Source organism: Acipenser ruthenus, chromosome 35 (assembly GCF_902713425.1).
Source record: "Acipenser ruthenus chromosome 35, fAciRut3.2 maternal haplotype, whole genome shotgun sequence".
Lineage (NCBI taxonomy): Eukaryota > Metazoa > Chordata > Actinopteri > Acipenseriformes > Acipenseridae > Acipenser > Acipenser ruthenus.
The window spans coordinates 9,432,659-9,455,682 of record NC_081223.1 but is presented as its reverse complement, the minus strand read 5'-3'; the positions used below and the strand labels follow the sequence as shown (position 1 = coordinate 9,455,682).

General features: G+C 43.7%; 1 protein-coding gene across 1 annotated transcript in view; it reads left to right on the top strand.

The window, feature by feature from the left end:
• The window catches only part of LOC117395483 (lamin-A), a 49,196-nt gene that overhangs the window by 21,820 nt on the left and 4,352 nt on the right, over window positions 1–23,024 (top strand). The window contains exons 3-11 of the mRNA XM_033994410.3: window positions 14,398–14,554; window positions 14,806–14,931; window positions 15,145–15,315; window positions 16,421–16,546; window positions 16,967–17,187; window positions 17,812–18,067; window positions 19,471–19,578; window positions 20,824–20,943; window positions 22,188–22,274. Of these exons, the coding sequence (XP_033850301.3) occupies window positions 14,398–14,554; window positions 14,806–14,931; window positions 15,145–15,315; window positions 16,421–16,546; window positions 16,967–17,187; window positions 17,812–18,067; window positions 19,471–19,578; window positions 20,824–20,943; window positions 22,188–22,274 (1,372 nt within the window). The remainder of the gene's footprint in view (window positions 1–14,397; window positions 14,555–14,805; window positions 14,932–15,144; window positions 15,316–16,420; window positions 16,547–16,966; window positions 17,188–17,811; window positions 18,068–19,470; window positions 19,579–20,823; window positions 20,944–22,187; window positions 22,275–23,024) is intronic.

Sequence of the window (23,024 nt, the reverse complement as noted above, 5' to 3'; positions counted from 1 at the left end):
TCTACTACAAGTGGGACAAGATCTATTGGAAAGAGGCATGGTAGAAGCAAAGAATACATTGAAAATGATTTTTCAGTAAAGGCTCAAAAAGAAATCTGGTCCTGTAAAAAGTGACTGATTCATTACAGCAAGCCTAATTATGAATTTGGTGTATTTGTATTTATGTGGTATGCTATGTTGCTGTAGTGCTGTTTTGCAAACAGTCATGTTTTCAGCCTTACACATTCGAGGGAAGTCAATTGAACAGAAAACACGTGAGTCACAGGAGAAGGGCAGGGCACTGTAAAATGTTCTTTATTAAAACCGATATTTCTGCACTCCTCTCATACAGCTATTAAAGGCTGCTTCCTGGTTCCAGCTGAAAAGATGGTTAATCTTGTTAATACAGGAAGCTAATGTCTGATGATATCCTGTTAGGAATGTCCGGCTACTGTTTGTGATGCAGATCTGCGTTTCTGATATGCAAACTGCTGTAGGAATAGGAGCTGATAGTTTGAGCTGAGAATGGAGTGTTTAGAGAAGTGTGCATTATTATTATAAAGGTGCAGGGTGATGACACAGTGGATAGGGTGGTATCTGGCTCTATGTGCACAGTGGATAGGGAGGTTGTGGTGATCTTCTGTTAATGTTACTGATAGCGCTAATTCTGTATTTGCAGCCATAGCAGGTAATTTAAGCTACTGGCCTGCTGTTCTTTATTATTTATTTGTTTATTTACCAGACGCCTTTATCCAAGGTGACTTACAGAGACTAGGGTGTGTGAACTATGCATCCGCTGCAGAGTCACTTACAACTACGTCTCACCCGAAAGACAGAGTTCTTGATGCAGTTTCCTAGAGATAATCCATTCGGTTGATTGTCCATTAATAGAAAGGAGGAGAGAGAGTTGTACTGTAGAGACTTGTCACAGGAAACATGCATGTGCTTTAGTATCGCTCAAGACAAACTGCTACTGCTTTGAGCAGATAGCATTCCTGAAGACTGGCTTGTAGATTCTCTCCCATTCTCTTTCTGTTTGTAAAACTGACCACAACATGACTTAACAAAACACACTAGTCATCAAGAACAGTTTTCTTGAAAACAAACATTCTTCATATGACTTGTGAATTGAGTGACGTTATCCTGCAACAAACTCCCTATCCCCAGCTGTACCTTATGCCATCGTTAGACCCCAGTGCCACTGTCTGCAGTTTTGGTAACCTCACTACAAAAAAAAAAAAAAACATCATGGCACTCAAGAAGGTAGAGAAGGGCAGCTAGGCTGATCTTAGGACTTAATGACATGAGCTACAAGGACAGGTTCAAATAATTAGATCTCTTCAGCCGAGAAAAAGGAAGGGACAGAGGGGACTTGATTGAAGTCTTTCAAATCGGAAATGGAATTTGAACCCGAGACACTACTTCACATTTAGCACAGAAAGAAGAACAAGAGGGTGTAATGGAAGGTGAGTGAAAGTGAGTTTAGAACAGAAGGCAGGAAGCACTGTTTTACACAGAGAGTTAACATGCATGGAATAGCCTACCAGGTGAAGTAGTAGGATCTAAAACACTGGGAACGTTTAACAAAAATACTGGATTCTTAAATGAGTTCCGCCCCCCCCAGTAGTGGAGAAGGATGCTAACATGGGACGAACCTTGATGGGCTGAATGGCCTTTTCTTATTCTCAAACTTTTCTTTTGTTCTAACATTTGCTTATTAAAATCTTTTGCATCTATTTAAAGAGAACACACATGTGTGTCTGCCAAGGTGTTTAGTATGTAAGGGGATTGAGTTTGGGCAATACAATCCCCACCCCTAGTCTTGCTGTATTGCTTCCACGTTGTCCTGATTGGAGGCCCTGTATTAACTGCTGTTTTGCGTGCAGCAGGGAAACTTTCACAAAAGCATCTCTTGTGTTTGTAATGAGTGCCATACCCACTGTGGTTGAAATCGCAGGTTGTAATGAGAGCCAGATATGCAAAACTGAGAGTCGCTTTTTAAATGGAAGGCAGATGCTGTGGTCTGTTGATGTTTGTTCAGTACAATAAAAATGAATTTCTGCAATTCAGGATAACTTTTTCAGGGCAAGAAACTCACACAATCCCTTCACCCTGTCTTGGGTTTCAGAACTACCTGCAGTTAAGTATATCATTTAAATGATCAGGAGTTTGATGTTAAATAAATTATTCCTCCTGTTAGTAACCCTACAGATTTATTCGTGCTGTGCTGAGAAGTACAATCAGTTCATTCAAAACAGATTTACAGGGGTCTGATTTGTCATTTCAATAATGGTGTAAGCCCTGTAAGTAATCAGACTGTGTTTCACGAGGGCTCTGATTTTGCTCTTGTAGTCGTGACATGCTTGTTTATACAGCTGAGTCACTTTCTATTTGAGAAACTAGTAAGTGAGGAGATTGGTGCAGTTCAGTTTAGGCCAGTCCGCACACTGATACCTGGGAATACTGAAGGGTTCCACTTGGCAGAATTGATCAGACTAGTAGAAACAATGTGTTATTGCTGATCTGTGAGTATTATTATTATTATTATTTGTTTATTTAGCAGACGCCTTTATCCAAGGCGACTTACAGAGACTAGGGTGTGTGAACAATGCATCAGCTGCACAGTCACTTACAACTACGTCTCACCTGAAAGACGGAGCACAAGGAGGTTAAGTGATTTGCTCAGGCTCACACAATGAGTCAGTGGCTGAGGTGGGATTTGAACCAGAGACCTCCTGGTTACAAGACCTTTTCTTTAACCACTGGACCACACAGCCTCATGAGGTCCAGTGGTTAAAGAAAAGTATGGGGTATGGGGCGCTATACATCTGAATACATCTGAATACTTTGTGGAGTTATTTCTATTTAAAGTGATTCAAGCTAACATAATAATTCTATATACTCTTTACACTTGGTTAAAGAAATCTGTTTGCAGACCATTCTTTCAGATAGTCTCGCACTTCCTGGGTCACCTGGACAGTGACATTGTCCCTCCCCTTCAGGGCCTTATTTCTTGTCAGTAACCAACCAGATGCTTCCCCTAATGAGTGACAGGCTTTCAACCAGTAACATGACCCAGAAGACATTGCTGGGCCGAAATGGCCTTGTGATGCAGATTTCCTGGCAGTAAGGCATGGAAACTGAACATTTTCCTTTGCTTTGTGTAGTACCAGATGTTTTAAAGTGCAAAGAAAGAAACACTACACAGTACAAGGTGTGTGATTTATTTCAAACATCACTTATGCATTGGTTTCCTTTGCAACGCTTGATAAGTTCTGTTGTATGAACAAATGCATGGTCATGTTTGCCACTGAATACATTCCAAGCAGAGTTTGTTTGAATATCTGAATACCTGTTCTTGCACTAAGTAGGTTGTAGAGTCTAAGCTATAAACAGTCCTAGAGCTCCAAGCCAACACCCTTGAGGGAGAGGCAGACACAATGCAGGTCACGCCAGAGAACTGAACACGCTGTCTGAGGCATTGCTCACAAACTCGTTCCAGTGAGGCACATGACCACACGCAGAGCAATGGGGTAACATTTAAAACTGCACTTTTATATGATACATTTTCACATTTGCTATGTTCTTCCAGGCCTTCTGTTATTATTATTATTATTATTATTATTTATTTCTTAGCAGACGCCGTTATCCAGGGCGACTTACAATCGTAAGCAAATACATTTCAAGTGTTGCAATACAAGCAATACAATAAGAGCAAGAAATACAATAACTTTTGTTCAAGTGTGACAAACCACAATTCAATAATACAGCAGATAATAGTGATAGTTACATCAGGATATGATTAAATAGTGATAGTTACATCAGGATATGATTAAATACAAAATACTACACGTTGAACACTTGGCAGATTACAGTATTCTGAAGTACAGGATTAAATGCAGTAAGATAGGGGGCAGATAAGAGCAAAATAAAGCACATTTAAATGAAGGGTGATAGTGTCCCAGGATACAAACAGAGGAGTTCTACAGGTGCTGTTTGAAGAGGTGAGTCTTAAGGAGGCGCCGGAATGTGGTCAGGGACTGGGCAGTCCTGACATCTGTAGGAAGGTCATTCCACCACTGCGGAGCAAGGGTGGAGAAGGAGCGGGCTCTGGAGGCACACTTGTTGACTTGCCAGTTCGTTTACATTACCGCATGACTGCCACCAGTGTTGCATCACCCTGTAGGATGAACTCATTTTGCTTTATAGTCTAATTAAACCTGCTGAATAATGTTACATTAACACATTGAATTACATGTGACATTTCGAAATCTACATTAAATACCGTACTACTGTTATGGCTTCCGGTAGACTTTTGCAATATAATTTTGTAGTTTCTTTGATCACATGATGTTAAACAAAATATCTAAATTATGTTCATGTAGTTTTTTTTTTAAATGTTTTTATTCTCTCAATCCTAAAGTTCTAGGTGATGCAAAACTTTTATCCACAGCTGTAGAAAGATGAAGCATGCTGGTGTTTGAACGCTGAGTGTTCAGTCAGCTAAATCTGATCCAGCCAGAGGAAGGGTTTTCCTTGAAATGATTTCAGTCCTAATTATATTGCAGTCTGAAACCTGACAGCCGTCTGTACAAGTGAGAGAGTGTCTTTCCAGCTCACAGTGTCGGGTGTAGTTTAATAGCATTGAGAACAAGTCGCTGTTTAGGGTTTGTGTTTAATTGGATGAATTGTGAGCAGAGCTTATGACTAGCAGGTGTCTTCCATTAATATTCCTCCATAATTTATTTTGCAAAGTAATTCCTATTTAAAAGACAACAGTCGATAACTGGATTTTTAAAATATTTACTGTGGAAGTAGGGATTTTTTCCTACTTTGCATTTATTTGAATGTGAACTCCATCTTTTAAACAGTATCTCCTTTTTAATATGTACCACGTCTCACAATGCCAAGCAGCACACTGAAGACATACTGAAGTTGTTTAGAGAAGCAATTTTGCTCATTTTAAGGTCTTTGCATCCATGTTTTGTTAAGATGATAGTTTGAAGATTGTGTTGAAAGTGGTCCAGACACCTTGGTAGAAACGCAGTATTGGAGTAACCACTCCGAATGCCTGCAAAACATCCTAAAAAGGCAAGTGGACTACACTTAGAACATGAGCTCTGAAGCTTCTACGCATTAATAAAACCAGTTGAATCTTTTCTGGAAGGATTTCAATTCTGAATGACACGTGGCAGTGGTTAGCTTGCCTGTGTAGAGTCGAGTTACTTTGGTTAAGAGAAAAACACATTGCTCAAAGTCCAATGATTACTATGCACTTTTTCCATTTTCATTCAACCAGTTTGCTGTTGCTTAGTAACCAGGATTAACTGTTTAAATATTAACTCCTAGCAGAATATCCTCTTTAGTTTATAGTGACATGGCTCAATTCCAACATACATTTTTTTTTTTTTTGTAAAACCACAATTTCCATTGTAGTGCATTTCTCTAGTACAGCACTTAAAATCTGCTTGATTGCATCTTTACACTGATGAAGGCACTAGCTGAAAAAGAGTACCCAGTCTTTTAGCAGAGCTGTTGGCTGTTAATTCAAATGGGTGTTTTTAATGTATTGTCCAGTAGGTGGTGTTGGTGTATATACTGCTGGTTAGTTCTAGTGTTTTGATCAGGTTATTAGAATACAATTTGAATGCAATGGTGACTATCTAACCCTGCTGCACCCAATCCTGGGGTTCAGAACTCCCCTTGTTCAAGTGTAATATTAAATTGACCCGGTTCCAGGAGTTTGAACAGTCAGGCCCCTGCTAAATTTGATCACATTTTTCATCACAGAGTGAACAGGTATGTCAGTGACATCCATCCCCCATTGCCACGGTGTAAATTCAAAATCAGAGCCATCAGTGTGAAGTGGATGAGCATGACGTGCATCCACAGCATGTACAGGACAGTGTAGAATTAGAAATGGCAATGAAGTTTAATGAGAATGATATAAGTAGTGTTTAAGACCTAAATGTCTTAGGTAAGCAAATGAACTGTTAGCATCATGTAAAGCATATTAGAATGCTTGATTTACAGCATGTGGAAAATGTTCTTGTGTTCTCAAGACACATGTAACAATGCAAGTGTGACAGATTCCAGACTCCAGATATGTGGGAACCCCAGTGGGAGTGTGAACAGCCTGGCTGGGGGTGACGTCAGGCCAGGAAGTAGACAGACAGGACTGGGGAGTGAATGCGCTGCTGCGCCGGTTTATTGAAAATAAAAAGTTTAAACAGAAAACAAAACGCTAAACAAGCAAAGACGGCACGATGGCCAAACAGACAGTCAAACAAACAGACCAGGCACGAACCCAAACAAGCGCACGAGTAGCAGTTGTTATTTTAATTATTTTTCTCCTTCTGTCTCTCTCTCCCATTCTCCACTGCGAACACCCAACCCCGTGTGCGTGAAGCACTCACTCTTTTATGCAGCTGTACCGAGACTCGATCATTCAATTGAATCTCGGCACAGTCTGCACGTGAACTAATTGTGCTCCCCATGCCCCCATACAAATACCCACTTTAATCTGCACGTGAAGTGATTGTGCAGTCCCAGTGCCTAAATACAAATATACATTTTACATCACCTGCGCTACATAACCCACACTCTGTGCACCACTACAATAATACATATAACAGACAACATAAAACACAAAGTACGCACAGGGGCGGGATACCCTGGGAGATAATAAGTCTCCTCTGTCTGTAGAGTTACTATTAGGAGTTATTCGTGCAGCAATAGGGGAGGGGCAGTTGATTTAACATTAAACTCTTGGCTCCCCATGAAAGTCTTGTGAGTGGTTCTGAGACCCAGGACAGGGTGCAGGGCTAGTGTGAGTTGTAGCCCAGTGTAAACGGTAGCTCTTACTGAAGTGTTCAGAGGCTCTTTATGTACCAGGGGAACCCCTGACTAGTTCAGATCCCTCCCTGCTGCTCTGTAGCGGCTGGCGCAGTTTATTATTGTTGGAAAGGGTCGGTGCAGTTCAGAAAATGGCACCAGTGTTTTCTCTTCCTGTTTGTGTGGGCACAAGACAGCCTTCTGAAAGCCTCCCAACATATTTTTTGAATTACTCATTTGAAGTCTTTAACCTTTGTTAATATAAAATGTTCGTGACTCATTCATTCCCCTCTTAATCTCCCCCTCATTATGTTTAGCCTTCAGGATTTCGTTTGCTAACTTCTATAATTATATTTCATTTAAAAAAAAAAGTTAACCATATTTTGCCATACTGTTTAACGTTCAGGATTGGGCTGCGGCCTACCGACACAGCCTTGTTGCCATGGCAGCCAAAGGGAAAACAACAAACTCTTTTAGCTGTGGTTTCCATATCTGTCTCCCAGATGCAAGCAAATACTCTGAGTCACTGAGGTTGGGAAGCTTGCAGAGGCCTTTCCTGTGTGAATGAATATACATTTGCACATAAATGCTGCTATGCCTAAACAGTTTATATTGCATTTGTTTATTACAATGTTTACAAATGGGTTAAGCTCTGGGTTTTAACCCTAGGTTTCAATACATCTGTTTAAAAATGTTTAGTTGTAGATTTGAGTTTAACTGGAGCCTGTTTCACCATCCCCCCGCCCTTCATAGAAAATCAACCCTACCCTGTCTTTGAAATAATTGCAGTGTAATTAAACATATTCTTGTTTTGCTCTGGGAGCGTTGTAGAATTAGCCGCCACGCCCTGGTGTAGTTTAATCACGTGACTCTTACACAGGGTGTGTCTGTTTTCAGTAAAGCAGAACCCGGTACTCTACAGCTATGGCCAACACTTTTGCATCACTGAGACTTTTAGGATTGAGGCATAATTAATAAATAAAAACTTTGTAAGTAATTTAGATCTTTTATTTAACATGTAATCAAAGAAACTACAAAATGATATCGCCAAAGTCTACTGGAAGCCACAATAGTACTGCAGTGTTTTTCAGTTTTTCGTTGAGTATATGGAAAACTACAAAGCGGTGTGTAATTCAATATGTTAATGTAACATTATTCAGCAGGTTTATTTGACTTTATGAAGCAAAATGTGTTCATTCTATAGGGTGATGCAAAACTTTTGGCCAAAACTATACAGAATAATCTAAATGGAGTAAAACCAAGAAATACTCAGAACACTAGCACCACAGTGCTGATTATATTTAAATTATGCTTTTTAGTCCATCTGCCCTTCACATAAGAAACAGATAGTGTTTAATTAAACAAATAGGTTACAACTTAGTTCGGACCTTAGTTCGGACGCCCACTGACCTTCAGTTCTCCTGAGCTGTTATTGGGAGTAGTGAGGGATTGTAAGTGTAAATACTGCAGTGTTATTGGGAGTGGTGAGGGATTGTAAGTGTACACACTGAAATCGGGATGAAAAACAGGGGCCACGCTAAAGTAAGTGCAACCGAACCTCCATTAATGGCCATCAGCAAATCGGGACCATCAATCATGCTCATTAATTCCAATGTATATAATTTTCCAAGATAAATCAACTCCAGTTTAAGTGGTGGTATGAGCAGTGCCGGCTAGTTTTGCAGCCAGTACATACTGTACCGTACACGGTGGAGTTCCATCCTTCCAGCAGCTGCTGTCTTCAGTGGGGGTCCCACCCATCAATTAGCAGGCTGGTGCAGCGACTCCTTGACACGAAGCTGAATGGGGATGAACGCAGTGCTGCTCAAGGCTGTGTGTCTGTCAAACACAAGCAGCTGCTGCTGAGCACAGATCCTGATCTTTCATCTCTTTATTGTTCTTGTTAAAGCCTCTGCTGTGTATCTGCCCACTCTGTCCCACACACCTTATTTTAATCTTATTTGTGTGTGTGTGTATGGAATGCCGCTTGTGCAGTTTTTCTCATTTTAAGGTCATTACTCCTACTTTGCATCCGTGTCATCTTTTAATATCCTCACATCTCATAATGCTACATCACATGTCACAATGCTACATCACATCTCATAATGCTACACCACTTCTCATAATGCTACATCACATGTCACAATGCTATATCACATGTCACAATGCTACATCACATCTCATAATGCTACATCACATCTCATAATGCTACATCACATCTCATAATGCTACATCACATGTCACAATGCTTTATCACATCTCATAATGCTACATCACATCTCATAATGCTACATCACATCTCACAATGCTATATCACATGTCACAATGCTACATCACATCTCATAATGCTACATCACATCTCATAATGCTATATCACATGTCACAATGCTACATCACATGTCACAATGCTTTATCACATGTCATAATGCTACATCACATGTCACAATGCTACATCACATGTCACAATGCTTTATCACATGTCACAATGCTACATCACATCTCATAATGCTACATCACATGTCACAATGCTACATCACATCTCATAATGCTACATCACATGTCACAATGCTACATCACATGTCACAATGCTTTATCACATGTCACAATGCTACATCACATCTCATAATGCTACATCACATCTCATAATGCTATATCACATCTCATAATGCTACATCACATGTCACAATGCTACATCACATCTCATAATGCTACATCACATCTCATAATGCTACATCACATCTCATAATGCTACATCACATGTCACAATGCTACATCACATGTCACAATGCTTTATCACATGTCACAATGCTACATCACATCTCATAATGCTATATCACATGTCACAATGCTATATCACATGTCATAATGCTACATCACATGTCACAATGCTACACCACTTCTCATAATGCTACATCACATCTCATAATTCTACATCACATCTCACAATGCTAAACAACACACTAATGTTTTTAAAGAAGCCCCCCCCCCCCCTCCCCCCGACTCTTCCTTGCCCTCGACTAAATCACTGGACTCTCTCCAAGGCCGCAGTGTCCTAATGTGACCAGAAATGAACACCGTATTCTCAGTGCGGTCTCACCAGTGTGTTGCACAACATAACCTCCTCGGGTTTGTACTCTCTTGACTCTATACCCAAGCATTGTGCTTCTCCACATAGTGTGCGTGCTGACAGAGAGGAGTCAGTTACAGCACGAGGCCTCCCTCGGGATGGGCCTAGTCTAGTTCTATGCCACCCTGTTGGTGTTTGAATGAAAAACACTTTACATTCATTCACAATACGTCTGAGGTGGCTGCACACATGGATGATACAGGAACCTGTTGGATAAGTCACTTTACTGTGTTGTAGAAGATGATTGGAAAGGCATTCCTTATGCAGAATCGAATACCCATTGTGTGTGAATACGAAGCTAGTTCCATTGTTTTGACAAACAGTTTTGCCCTGAAGAAGTTGTATATTTGTAGAGAGCAGTGCTGTAGACATAATGTTCTTAAGTGTTCTCTTATGCCTGCGAGTCACAGCAGGCATGGTAAGAATTCCTAGTTCATTCATCCCACCACCTCTCTTTCGAAACATTCCCCAAACTGCTGCTCAAAGAATTCTTCACATTTTTCACTGCATTTCTCATGGGGGCAGGGTCTTTAACATGATCACAGACAACTGTGTCGCGAATTCTTACAGCAACCCCTGCAGGATAAGGAAATCAAAGAATACAAGACAAGTGACGTCTGCAATGACGCATTCACTATGGAAGTTGTTTCACCTGTAATTTGCAGAACTGGCTATTTGCAGAGCGTGTCTATTGCCACATTCTTATTTTTTCCAATCCTATCTGGGCCCACTGCTAATTTTAAGGTCGTTTTTTTTTCCTACATCCATTGTAGAATGTGCGCCCCATCTTTAAATCTTCAGTCATCACTATGTGTGAGATATTAAAGAGGATATTGTTTGAAGATGCGCTCACATTAAACAAATGGATGCAGGAAAAGTAGGATCTTAAAAAAAGCAAAATTGCACAAGTGGGCCTCCATAGGATTCAATACACATGTCAAAATAAGAGAATGTCCGTAGACAAGTTTGTGCAAATAAGCCCCCTATTCGAATGAGTAAAACAAACGAGGTCCTATTGTAAGTGACTCTGCAGCAGCAGTTGGTGTATAGTTCACCCCCTAGTCTCTGTAAGTCACTTTGGATACAAGAACAGAAAATAGGAGGCACTTTTTTACACAGAGAATTGTGAGGGTCTGGAACCAACTCCCCAGTAATGTTGTTGAAGCTGACACCCTGGGATCCTTCAAGAAGCTGCTTGATGAGATTCTGGGATCAATAAGCTACTAACAACCAAACGAGCAAGATGGGCCGAATGGCCTCCTCTCGTTTGTAAACTTTCTTATGTTCTTAAATGACTAAAATAATAATAATAATAATTTCTGGCCGTCACTTGCAGGATTAATTGTCTGTTTTACTTGCAGTAATCCTGTCAGCCACACCCCACACAGGAGACAATGGATTTTTTAATAAGGGGTTTCCCAGTGCTTGGATCAGTTCCTGCTAATCCCATCCTGTCAGCACAGGAGATGAACTGATATACAGTGAGATCCCAGCCTGCAGCACTCAGGCACCTTTGTCTATGGGAGCGGCTTCTGTTTCTTTGTGTTCAATACTATATGGAAATGAAATCATTAACTGCAATGCAAATAAGAGTACAGGCTTGTTAGTTTAACCTTGCATGGTAATTTAATAGTTATTCAGTGCCAGCAGGCTGGTGTTCACCTGCAGTATCCACACGCGAAAAGCACAATGGGGATTTTAAACAGTGCTTAGAAAAGGACTTGTAAGTGTATTAAAGTACCATCCTATTCCATAGGAGCAGCACCATATAGCACTGACCTCCACTGCATGGGGAGCCTATGGAAATTCTTTGAAGTGGAAGTAGATTGTTACTAAAACTGTAACTAGCCTGTACACAGCTGTGGCCAAAGTTTTGCATTGCCTAGAATTTTAGGACTGAAACATAACAGCATTTCATGTTAGATATCATAATGTGACATTTTTTCAATGTGTCAGTTTTTTGTTAAGTATATGGAAAACTACAAAGCGGTATGTAATTCAATATGTCAACGTAACATTATTCAGCAGGTTTCATTTGACTGTCAAGCAAAAGGAATTCATTCCATAGGGTGATGCAAAACCTTTGTCCATAGCTGTAGATTAGATTGAGAGATTGCTGTCTCTCCGTGTATAGTGTCTGTACAACACAGACAGACCTGGGCAAATACCTTCCAGACATGTGGAGACATTAGATCTGCTTTGACTTTACAAGCACCATAACCTCCCACAGCATCTTCAGCTTGTAATTCTGCAGGGTTAGCAATACACTTGCTGTGCCATACTGTTCCAGCAGTGCCCAGCTATAGCTGTCAACTGGGTGCCCAGCAGGTACACTTGCTTTGTATTCTGCTGTAGAATAAGCTTGGCCTTCTATATCGAGTGAGGTTTTAGTACAGCAAGTTGTTTAAGCAATTCTACTGATGCAAACAGAATGGTCAGTGTTTGTGTGATTAGGTAACGTACTGGCTATTCCGAACATCTCCAATGTAGAACATGTGTATTGCTTTAGATTATGTTCTCAACTTTCCTGGGATAATTCCGTTTTGGAAACCCTGCCCTTCACGTCGCTGCAGTTCAGGGGAGGCTGGTGGGATCAGTGTGATTCACAGATATTTTTACTGTTTGTCTTTATGTCACCTGCAGTCAGTTGTGTTTTACGAGTTTGGCTTCTGAAATATATTTGTTTAGGAAGCTGAAAAATGCAAAATGGGGAGTGGTTGAATATATATTGGCTCTATGTGAGTTTGTGGAGAACCAAGACTTCCGTGTGTAGTTTGTGTGGATTCACTGTCTCTGATGGGTAGGTAAAAAAAAGAGGATTGCGCAGGGTCAGCATTGAGAATGTTCACGTTTTAAATCATTTCAAGTTGGTACCCAGTTGTCTGTGTAAATCTAGGACCTTTTTTTACAAGAGAAGGATTTCTGTTTTATTGGATAAATGGGAGGTCTGGAATCTATCAGCCTAACCAGCTGGTCTTTATTACCGTCAGTGAGCTGGAAAGAGACGGGAAAGCAGCAGACTTTATTTAGAGAAGCAGAGCCTGAAAAAATGAAGTTTCTGCACACGTCACGACTGTGTGGGGTGGAGGTGTTCAGTCTCTGTCCTGTGTCCATATTAAAGTTATTAAGGTTTTTGATCCCTTTCACACACACACACTCACACTAACACACACACACAAACTCACACAGACACACGCTCACAGACACACAAACACTCACAGACACACACTCACACTTTACACAGACACACACACACTCACAGACACACTCACACACTCACACTTTACACAGACACACACACTCACACAGACACACGCTCACAGACACACACTCACACAGACATATGCTCACAGACACACAAACACTCACAGACACACACTCACACTTTACACACACTCACACACACTCACAGACACACTCACACAGACGCACGCACACACTCACACACTCACACTTTACACAGACACACACACTCACACAGACGCACATGTGCACACACACACAGAGATGCTCAATCTCAGGTGCTTGAACTGCAGTAAAATAAATCTTTTTGATCACATGCAGCCTGGGTGCTTAAGGCTGTAAAATCTGTTTTAGATTAAACGTGTTTAAACCTTTTAAACTTTCATTTTACATTTTCAGAAAAAGTAATTCAGTTAATAGTCTTTTATTTAGCATTGATTTCCACAGATAGTATTTAGTATCTACAGGAGACTCTCAGAACTACGCACACCTTGGGAATGGAGTTCGTAAGTCTGAAATGCCCAGACTCTGTAAATGAGTTTTCAATGGTTTTAATAAATGTGTGCGCCTGCTCTCTACACCCTCAATCTGGTGAATAATACAAGGATACAGCACAGTGATGCAGTACACATAGTGTAGGGTTCTTTAAAACAGCACGATCAATGGAAAAAAGCTACATTTTAAATTACCATTGAAACCGTAACTGTAGCAAAAGCATTGATTTAAACATCCAGGAGTGGCTGTCTTGTACGGTAGGCATGGTTGAGCGATTGCACACTTCCACATAAAAGTGGGTCAGTTCATAACTTCTCTTTATTGAGTTACAATTATACTGAAAAATAACATAAACAACTCCACACATTAACATGTTGACTTTATGTATTCTAAATAACCCAGCAATCATCACAGGTACAAATACACAAACATGCTATAGAGCTAACTTTTTTCAGACAAATGGGGGTCACCAAAAGTGGTTACAAGAGTATTAATCGAATGACAAATAAATCTATAACTGAACTGGAGTCGATCAGTGATACGGTATAATTACAATTACGCAGGTGTGCCAAGGGTCAGCAACAAGTCCAGTTAATTCTGAACTGCACCATTACAATTGTGATTGACCCCAGATCTGATTCCGCGATCCTAACCCAGTCCTCTCTCTCTCTCTCCTCTCTCCTCCTCCTCCTCTCTCCCCTCCTCTCTCTCTCACACAGGAACACCAAGAAGGAGGCTGACCTGGCCGGGGCGCTGGCTCGGCTCAAGGACCTGGAGTCGCTGCTGAACTCCAAGGAAGCCTCTCTGGCCACGGCACTGGGGGAGAAGCGCACGCTGGAGGCGGAGCTCCGGGAGCTCAAAGCTCAGCTGGCCAAGGTCACTTTACAGGGTTTAGTTACTTTATGTTTATAGCCCCATCTGGTGGTGGTTCATTGAAGTTATCAACACCATAGTTAGTCATTTGCAAGCATTTAAAGTTACAAAGACATAGTCACTGCAAAGTTTCATTAAAATATCACTAAAGTGTTGACCATGCTTTGTGTTTGCTGTGTTTTGTGGTTTGTGTGTTGACAGTGTTGACCATGCTTTGTGTGTTGACTGTGTTGTGTGTTGATTGTGTCTGCCAGCTGGAGGGAGGTCTGAGCGACGCTAAGAAGCAGCTGCAGGATGAGATGCTGAGGAGAGTGGATGCAGAGAACCGCCTGCAGACCCTGAAAGAGGAGCTGGAGTTCCAGAGAAACATCTACAATGAGGTCAGTGCAGCCAGCCAGTCAAGGGGATAGAGCTGAGGAACTTGGAGGTATGGAGGCAGTGTGGTCTAGTGGTTAGAGCTAAGGGAGGCAGTGTGGTCTAGTGGTTAGAGCTGCGGGAGGCAGTGTGGTTTAGTGGTTAGAGCTGAGGGACTGGGAGGGTGACAGGTAGTCTGTTGCTCTGATCCAGGCTGTCTCTGTGTTCGTTCCTCTCAGGAGCTGCGGGAGACGAAGCACCGGCACGAGTCCCGGCTAGTTGAGATTGATAGCGGGCGGCAGATGGAGCTGGAGAGCAAGCTGGCCGATGCTCTGACTGACCTGCGAGCTCAACATGAGGAGCAGCTGAAACTGTACAAGGAGGAGGTGGAGAAGACCTACAATGCAAAGGTACCAGCCATTCAGCTACCCATCCACCCACCCATCCATACATACATACAGCCGTTCATCCATACAGCCATACAGCTACCCATCCATCCATCCACCCATACAGCCACCCATCCATCCACCCACCCATCCATCCATCCATCCACCCACCCATACAGCCACCCATCCACACATACAGCCATATAGCTACCCATCCATCCATCCACCCATCAATCCATCCATCCATCCATCCATCCAGCCATTCATCCATAAAGCCATCCATCCACCCACCCATACAGCCACCCATCCACACATACAGCCATATAGCTACCCATCCATCCATCCACCCATCAATCCATCCATCCATCCATCCATCCAGCCATTCATCCATACAGCCATCCATCCACCCACCCATACAGCCACCCATCCACACATACAGCCATATAGCTACCCATCCATCCATCCACCCATCCACCCATACAGCCACCCATCCACACATACAGCCATATAGCTACCCATCCATCCATCCACCTATCCATCCATCCACCCATCCACCCATCCATCCATCCATCCACACATACAGCCATCCATTCGTCCGCCTGTCTGTGTAAAACCGTACCTGCCAATGCAGCTGCTTTAATGAGCAATGGTTCTGTTTAACACAAAGTCAAAAACTTCCAACATAAAGCCAGTAGGTGTCTTTAGTCTTATTGCATATCTCTGGCAGTCCTTCCATTTAGCATCCTGTCAACACTTATCTAAAAATCTTGTTCTGTTTTTCCCTATATGTTTGTAAAGCTGTCTTCATGTAGCATTTTCCACTTTCTCTTACTGAGTTGTGTTGATAGTGCTGCTTAACTTAAGCTAAATGTGTAACACGCTGTCCACACTGCACAAGAATATGTCGTGATGCACATGTTATTCAGCTAGGGTGGGTACGGGAAACAGTTTCAGACACAAGCAATATGAAAACAAGTGTCCTTTAAAAGGAATATTAAAAAATTGGTTTATTTAGAGCAAATGAGTATTGCATCATTTGTTTGCCTTTCTAAATGAAGTCTTGCCTTATCTTTCCCTCTTTCTCCTATCTCTCTCTCCTCCCTCCCCTCCCCTCTCTCTATCCCTGTAGCTGCAGAATGCTCGTCAGTCCGCGGACAGGAACAGTCAGCTGGTGGGCTCGGCTCATGAGGAGATGCAGCAGACCCGTGTGAGGATGGAGTCCATGTCTGCTCAGCTCAGCCAGATCCAGAAGCAGGTGAGTACTTCCACACCACTGAACCAGTAGCACACCTGCCTGGGCTCTTTATCAGTATCACTGCCTTGACCTGGCCTAGACTCCACAAGGTGCTGGAAGGTGTTCGAGGGATCCGTTGAGTCATTAAGATTTCAATCGGTGCAGAGAGGTAGGCAGAGGGTCCTGATGGCGACTGTTAACGTTGTCGAAAAAATTCCCATCCAGGGATGGAAATAGACTCCCATTGTATAGCAGTTTGAACCATTCCTAGTTTACTGTGAGTTTAGTAATTCACACCTGAGCTTGTAACCTACACACTGTGGCTAATCAAGCTCTAAAACCTGGAATGGGTGAAACTGCTTATTTCCATGCCTGCAGTCTTCAGCTCCTGGTTATTGGAAGCTCAGTGCACTGTGTAACTGCCTTTCCCTGTCCCTGCAGCTGGCTGCTAGCGAGGCGAGGGTGCGGGAGCTGGAGGAGGCGCTGGCTCGGGAGAAGGACACCACCCGCAGGCTGCTTTCCAATAAGGAGCGGGAGATGGCAGAGATGAGACAGCGCATGCAGCAGCAGCTCGATGAGTACCAGGAGCTGCTGGATGTCAAGTTGGCCCTGGACATGGAGATCAGCGCCTACCGCAAGATGCTGGAGGGAGAGGAGGAGAGGTGAGGGCTCAGCCTGCTGCTCATGCCCTGCATTGCAACAATCGCCCTCCTATCACACACATGCACCCTGCATTGCAACAATCGCCCTCCTATCACACACACACCCCCTGCATTGCAACAATCACCCCCCCATCACACACACCCCCTGCATTGCAACAATCACCCACCTACATGTAATGAATCTGCATCACAGCCCATTGAATGCAATAGAAAGGCAAGGCTGGATGCGAATTGCAAACCATTCTGTTCAGAGAGGAACGTCTTGCTGTTCAACTAGAGAGCGAGCTCTGTCATCAAGAGGCAAAGTAAGGGTTAAATAAGTAATTGATGCAACCCAGGATGAATCCCAGGACTTTGTATGTTTCTTTTGTTTGTATTTTTTTATTGATAATAAGATTTGTGATGTAACATTTTTGTAAAATACCTACAGTATGGTACTTCACAAACCATCTCCTGTCTCCCTCGTTTTTCCACCTATTGTACCCTCTCCTCTCCACTTTCTTCATCTCAATCGCTCTTTCCTCCCTTCTCCTCATCCTTTCTCTTCTTCCCCTTCTCTGCTGTCTCCACTCCCCTCGCTGTCGCACTCTCTCCATTCTTTCTCTTCTCCTCTCCCCTCCCCAGGCTGCGTCTCTCCCCGAGCCCCCCTCCTCGTGGCTCTGTGTCCCACAGTGCTCGCACGGTGCACTCCAGCGCTCAGAGCTCCTCCGCCTACAAGAAGAGGAAGCTGAACGACACGGACAGTGAGGCCTCCAGCACTGTAGGGGGCGCTGCGCCCGGCCTGCGCATCTCCCAGAAGGCCAAAGCCAGCGGGCGGGTCACTGTGGACGAGGTTGACATGGAGGGCAAGTTTGTGCGCCTGTCCAACAAATCAGACGAGGTACAGACTCCCAGGCATTGCACAGCACAGACTCCCAGAGTCCCAGCACACACTGCAGCATTGCACAGCACAGACTCCCAGAGTCCCAGCACACACTGCAGCATTGCACAGCACAGACTCCCAGAGTCCCAGCACACACTGCAGCATTGCACAGCACAGACTCCCAGAGTCCCAGCACACACTGCAGCATTGCACAGCACAGACTCCCAGAGTCCCAGCACACACTGCAGCATTGCACAGCACAGACTCCCAGAGTCCCAGCACACACTGCAGCATTGCACAGCACAGACTCCCAGAGTCCCAGCACACACTGCAGCATTGCACAGCACAGACTCCCAGAGTCCCAGCACACACTGACAGCATTGCACAGCACAGACTCCCAGAGTCCCAGCACACACTGCAGCATTGCACAGCACAGACTCCCAGAGTCCCAGCACACACTGCAGCATTGCACAGCACAGATTCCCAGAGTCCCAGCACACACTGCAGCATGGCACAGCACAGACTCCCAGAGTCCCAGCACACACTGCAGCATTGCACAGCACAGACTCCCAGAGTCCCAGCACACACTGACAGCATTGCACAGCACAGACTCCCAGAGCCCCAGCACACACTGCAGCATTGCACAGCACAGGCTCCCAGAGTCCCAGCACACACTGCAGCATTGCACAGCACAGACTCCCAGAGTCCCAGCACACACTGCAGCATTGCACAGCACAGACTCCCAGAGCCCCAGCACACACTGCAGCATTGCACAGCACAGGCTCCCAGAGTCCCAGCACACACTGCAGCATTGCACAGCACAGACTCCCAGAGTCCCAGCACACACTGCAGCATTGCACAGCACAGACTCCCAGAGTCCCAGCACACACTGCAGCATTGCACAGCACAGACTCCCTGGCACTGCACAGCACAGCGATCCATGTATCTGGAAAACCACTTATCTAATTGTGATGAAACTTGGCATTAACATTATTTAGCATAAACTATTGAGAATAGCAGATACTGGGGATAAAAAGAGGTGTCTCTCTGTCTGTACATCCGCCCGTCACACTTGCATTGCTACATTTATCTGGAGAACACAAGAGGTTTTTTCACATGCTCTAAATCAAGCATTTTAATAGATTTGACCATGATACTAACACTTCATTTGACATCTAGGTCTTGAATACCACTTACCAGATTTTCATTAAACTACTCATTGCCATTCCCTGTTGCACACTATCCTGTACATGCTGTTGATACACATCATGGTAACACACTTCACACTGACAGCGCGAACGCTGGATTCACAGCCGTGGCGATGGGAGGTGGGTGTTACTGACACTAGCTGATGATTGTAAAGCAGCACTCTTTGATTTTCTGGATTGTATTGACCGCTCCTCTCCTCTCTCCTCTCTCAGGACCAGCTGCTGGGTAACTGGCAGGTGAAGCGCCAAGTTGGCACCAAGTCCTCCATCGCTTACAAGTTCCCTCCGAAATTCACCCTGAAGGCTGGGAAGAGTGTCACGGTGAGCCCTCTCTGAGAGAAAGGAGAGGACGTGATTGAGCAGGACTGTGCTGTGGAGGGCAGGGTTCAGTCTGGCCTTGTTGCACAGAGTGATGTCATGATCTTCACCTCTTAACTCCACAGATTCTTCACACTGGAGTTAAACAATTGGCTCAAGCTGGCCAAGAGGGGGTTGCTTGATCGCTTGTCAGTGTCTTGCGTTGAGGGTTCAGGCATGTACTGCTTACCAGACCTGGGGTCAGTTAGGATTCTAATTCCAATCACAGCAGAATCCTGTGCTGAAATTCCAATTCCAATTCCAATGCTATTTTGTTTAATTAGAATTGATTACAATGATGCTGCAGTAATTGCAATTAAAATTAAAATTACACGAAAAAGTTACATGGGGTCACTGAAAATGGTTGGAAATATGAATAATGATCGCTGAGTGTAAAACACAACATGGAACTGTGAATAATCAGAAGTGTGTAATGAGTTGTAATTGATCAGTTCCAGGGTAATTACAATTCCGCAGGTGTGCCCAGGTTCAGCTACAGTTACAGTGACAGTGAGGTTGGAATTGCAGTGAAGAACAGGATTCCAGCTGGGATGGAGCCCAGGTTTGCTGTGGGCCCCTCCGGTCCTGGTTTGGGATCAACATGAAGGTTTCAGACAGCAGCAGCAGCAGCAGTTCAGTCCAGTTCAGTTCAGTTCAGTTCAGTTCAGTTCAGTCCAGTTCAGTTGTTTATGCTGTTAAAATCCCTTGAAATCTGGCTGTTATTCACAGAGGCTCATTGCTGTGCAGGTGTCAGAGTTCACAATGCACTGGAACATAAGAACATAAGAAAGTTTACAAATGAGCTTGTTTGGTTGTTAGTAGCTTATTGATCCCAGAATCTCATCAAGCAGCTTCTTGAAGGATCCCAGGGTGTCAGCTTCAACAACATTACCACACTACTCCACAGCAGTGTGGAGTAGTGGTTAGAGCTCTGGATTCTTGACCGGAGGGTCATTGGTTCAATCCCAGGTGGGGGACACTGCTGCTGTACCCTTGAGCAAGGTACTTTACCTAGATTGCTCCAGTAAAAACCCAACTGTATAAATGGGTAATTGTATGTAAAAATAATGTGATATCTTGTAACAATTGTAAGTCGCCCTGGATAAGGGTGTCTGCTAAGAAATAAATAATAATAATAATAATAATAATAATAATAATAATAATAATAATAATAATAATAATAATAATTAACATTGTTCTGTTCTTCAGATTTGGGCCTCTGGTGCCGGTGCCACCCACAGCCCCCCCTCGGACCTGGTGTGGAAGAGTCAGAGCTCGTGGGGCATTGGAGACAACGTGCAGACCTCTCTGATCAGCGCCAATGGAGAGGTGGGTGCCACACACACGGGCAGATACCTGGAGCCCTCAAAGCTTCTCAACTTGTCAACTTGTTAAACAGCCACCAAGTGATTGGAGTGATCCCTGGACCTGCTGCGCACCTCCATTCCTTATGTAGGTCTCTCTTGAAAGAAACACAGCTTAGAAACATGCTATCTGGTACTACACAAGGTTCAGGAAATCTTGTTTGCAAGCCATGCTTTCAGTTAGTTGCACTTCCTTGGTCATGTTCTCGTCATTCCTTGACTGGCTTCTTTCCTGTCAGTAACCGGTCAGCTGCTTCCCTTAGTGACGGACGCGCTTTCAGCCGACAGCATGACCCAGAAGATACTGCTGATGCGACATGACCTAGGAAGTGGAACAGAACTCCTGAGAGTAAGGCATGGAAGTGTTCTTTACCCTGGTGTAGTACCAGTGTTTTAAAGCAACATGGATGTTTGATGTTTCATGTGTTTCCTTCAAAGCTGCACATTTGACACCTATGTGGGGAATGGAAGTGCAGGACAGGTAAGAGTCAAGGAATTATTTTGTAATATACAAACACTTTAACACAGACCTGTCAAAAAACAACACAGCAGAGCGTTTGAGGAATTTAAAAGCAGGATGACTGCAGATATAATAAATCAATAAGGGAAATGTAAAACCTAAGAAAATGTAACCTGAAGCTACAATAAACCCTGTTATCCAAACAAATTGGTAGCAGAGGGTGTTGAGATCATCAGATTCTCTGTGAGATTCCCACTCAAGTCTGTATGACTTTCCCAATCAAGAAACATCAGAAAAATATCTACTACAAGCCCTTTACCTGTAAATATATAAGATACAGCAGTGAACTGTTTTGTAAGTACGAGATTGAGGGCTAGGTAGCACATGAACAAGGCAGGAGAGCTCAGCACTCCACAGCACAGCTCACCAAGGGGCTGCTGGGTTTGCAGGAGAGCTCAGCACTCCACAGCACAGCTCACCAAGGGGCTGCTGGGTTTGCAGGAGAGCTCAGCACACCACATCACGGCTCACCAAGGGGCTGCTGGGTTTGCAGGAGAGCTCAGCACTCCACAGCACAGCTCACCAAGGGGCTGCTGGGTTTGCAGGAGAGCTCAGCACACCACATCACGGCTCACCAAGGGGCTGCTGGGTGTGCAGGAGAGCTCAGCACTCCACATTACAGTTCACATAGGGGCTGCTGGATGTGCAGGTGTAACTGTGTGTGTGTGTGTGTGTGTGTGTGTCTGCAGGAGATGGCGTCTCGGACCGTGGTACGGGTTCTCTTCGAGGAGGAGGACGATGAAGACATGGTGCGCAGGGATGTGCATCACCACCAGGTGCTGTCCACGCTGCACAGCAACACAGTACCAGAGCAGGCTTATCAGTGCAGAAACACATTGTGCTTTCATTGGGAGTAAATGGATAACATATTGGGATACTGAATAGCTGCACTATTTACTAACTGAATATATTAGAAAACTTGTAGTATAATAAAATACTATGTCATTTAAGAGTCATTGTAGCTACCAATACCATACATTTTCCATACCTATCTTCATTATATAGGTCTCAAATGTGCAGTTTTGAAAGAAACACATGTTTTAGCAAACCTATATTTTCATTATAACACTTGTTATCTGGCACTACACTGGGTTAAAGAAATCTCTGTTTACAAGCCATGCTTTTAGACCATCTTGCACTTCCTGGGCCACCTGGAGACTTAAATTGTCCCCACCCCTTCACTGGCTTCATTTCTGTCGATAACCAATCAGCTGCTTCCCCTGTTGACTGACATGCTTTCAACCAGTAACATGCTTTAACCCAGAATGCACTGCTTTGGTGACCAAGGAGGAAAAGCAGTAACAGACTTCCTGGAAGGCAGGGCAAACAAAGTGAGAGCTTTCTTTAACCACATGTAGTACCAGATCTCTGTTTTTAAAATGAAAATACATGTGGCTCATGGAAGATTTCTGGAATTACTTTAAACACATTAGCAGTGCTTGAATCCCTGGCTGCTCTCTCTAACCCCCTCCTCCCTGTACCCCTGCTCCGTCTGGCTGTTCTGACTTACCCCCTCCTCCCTGAAC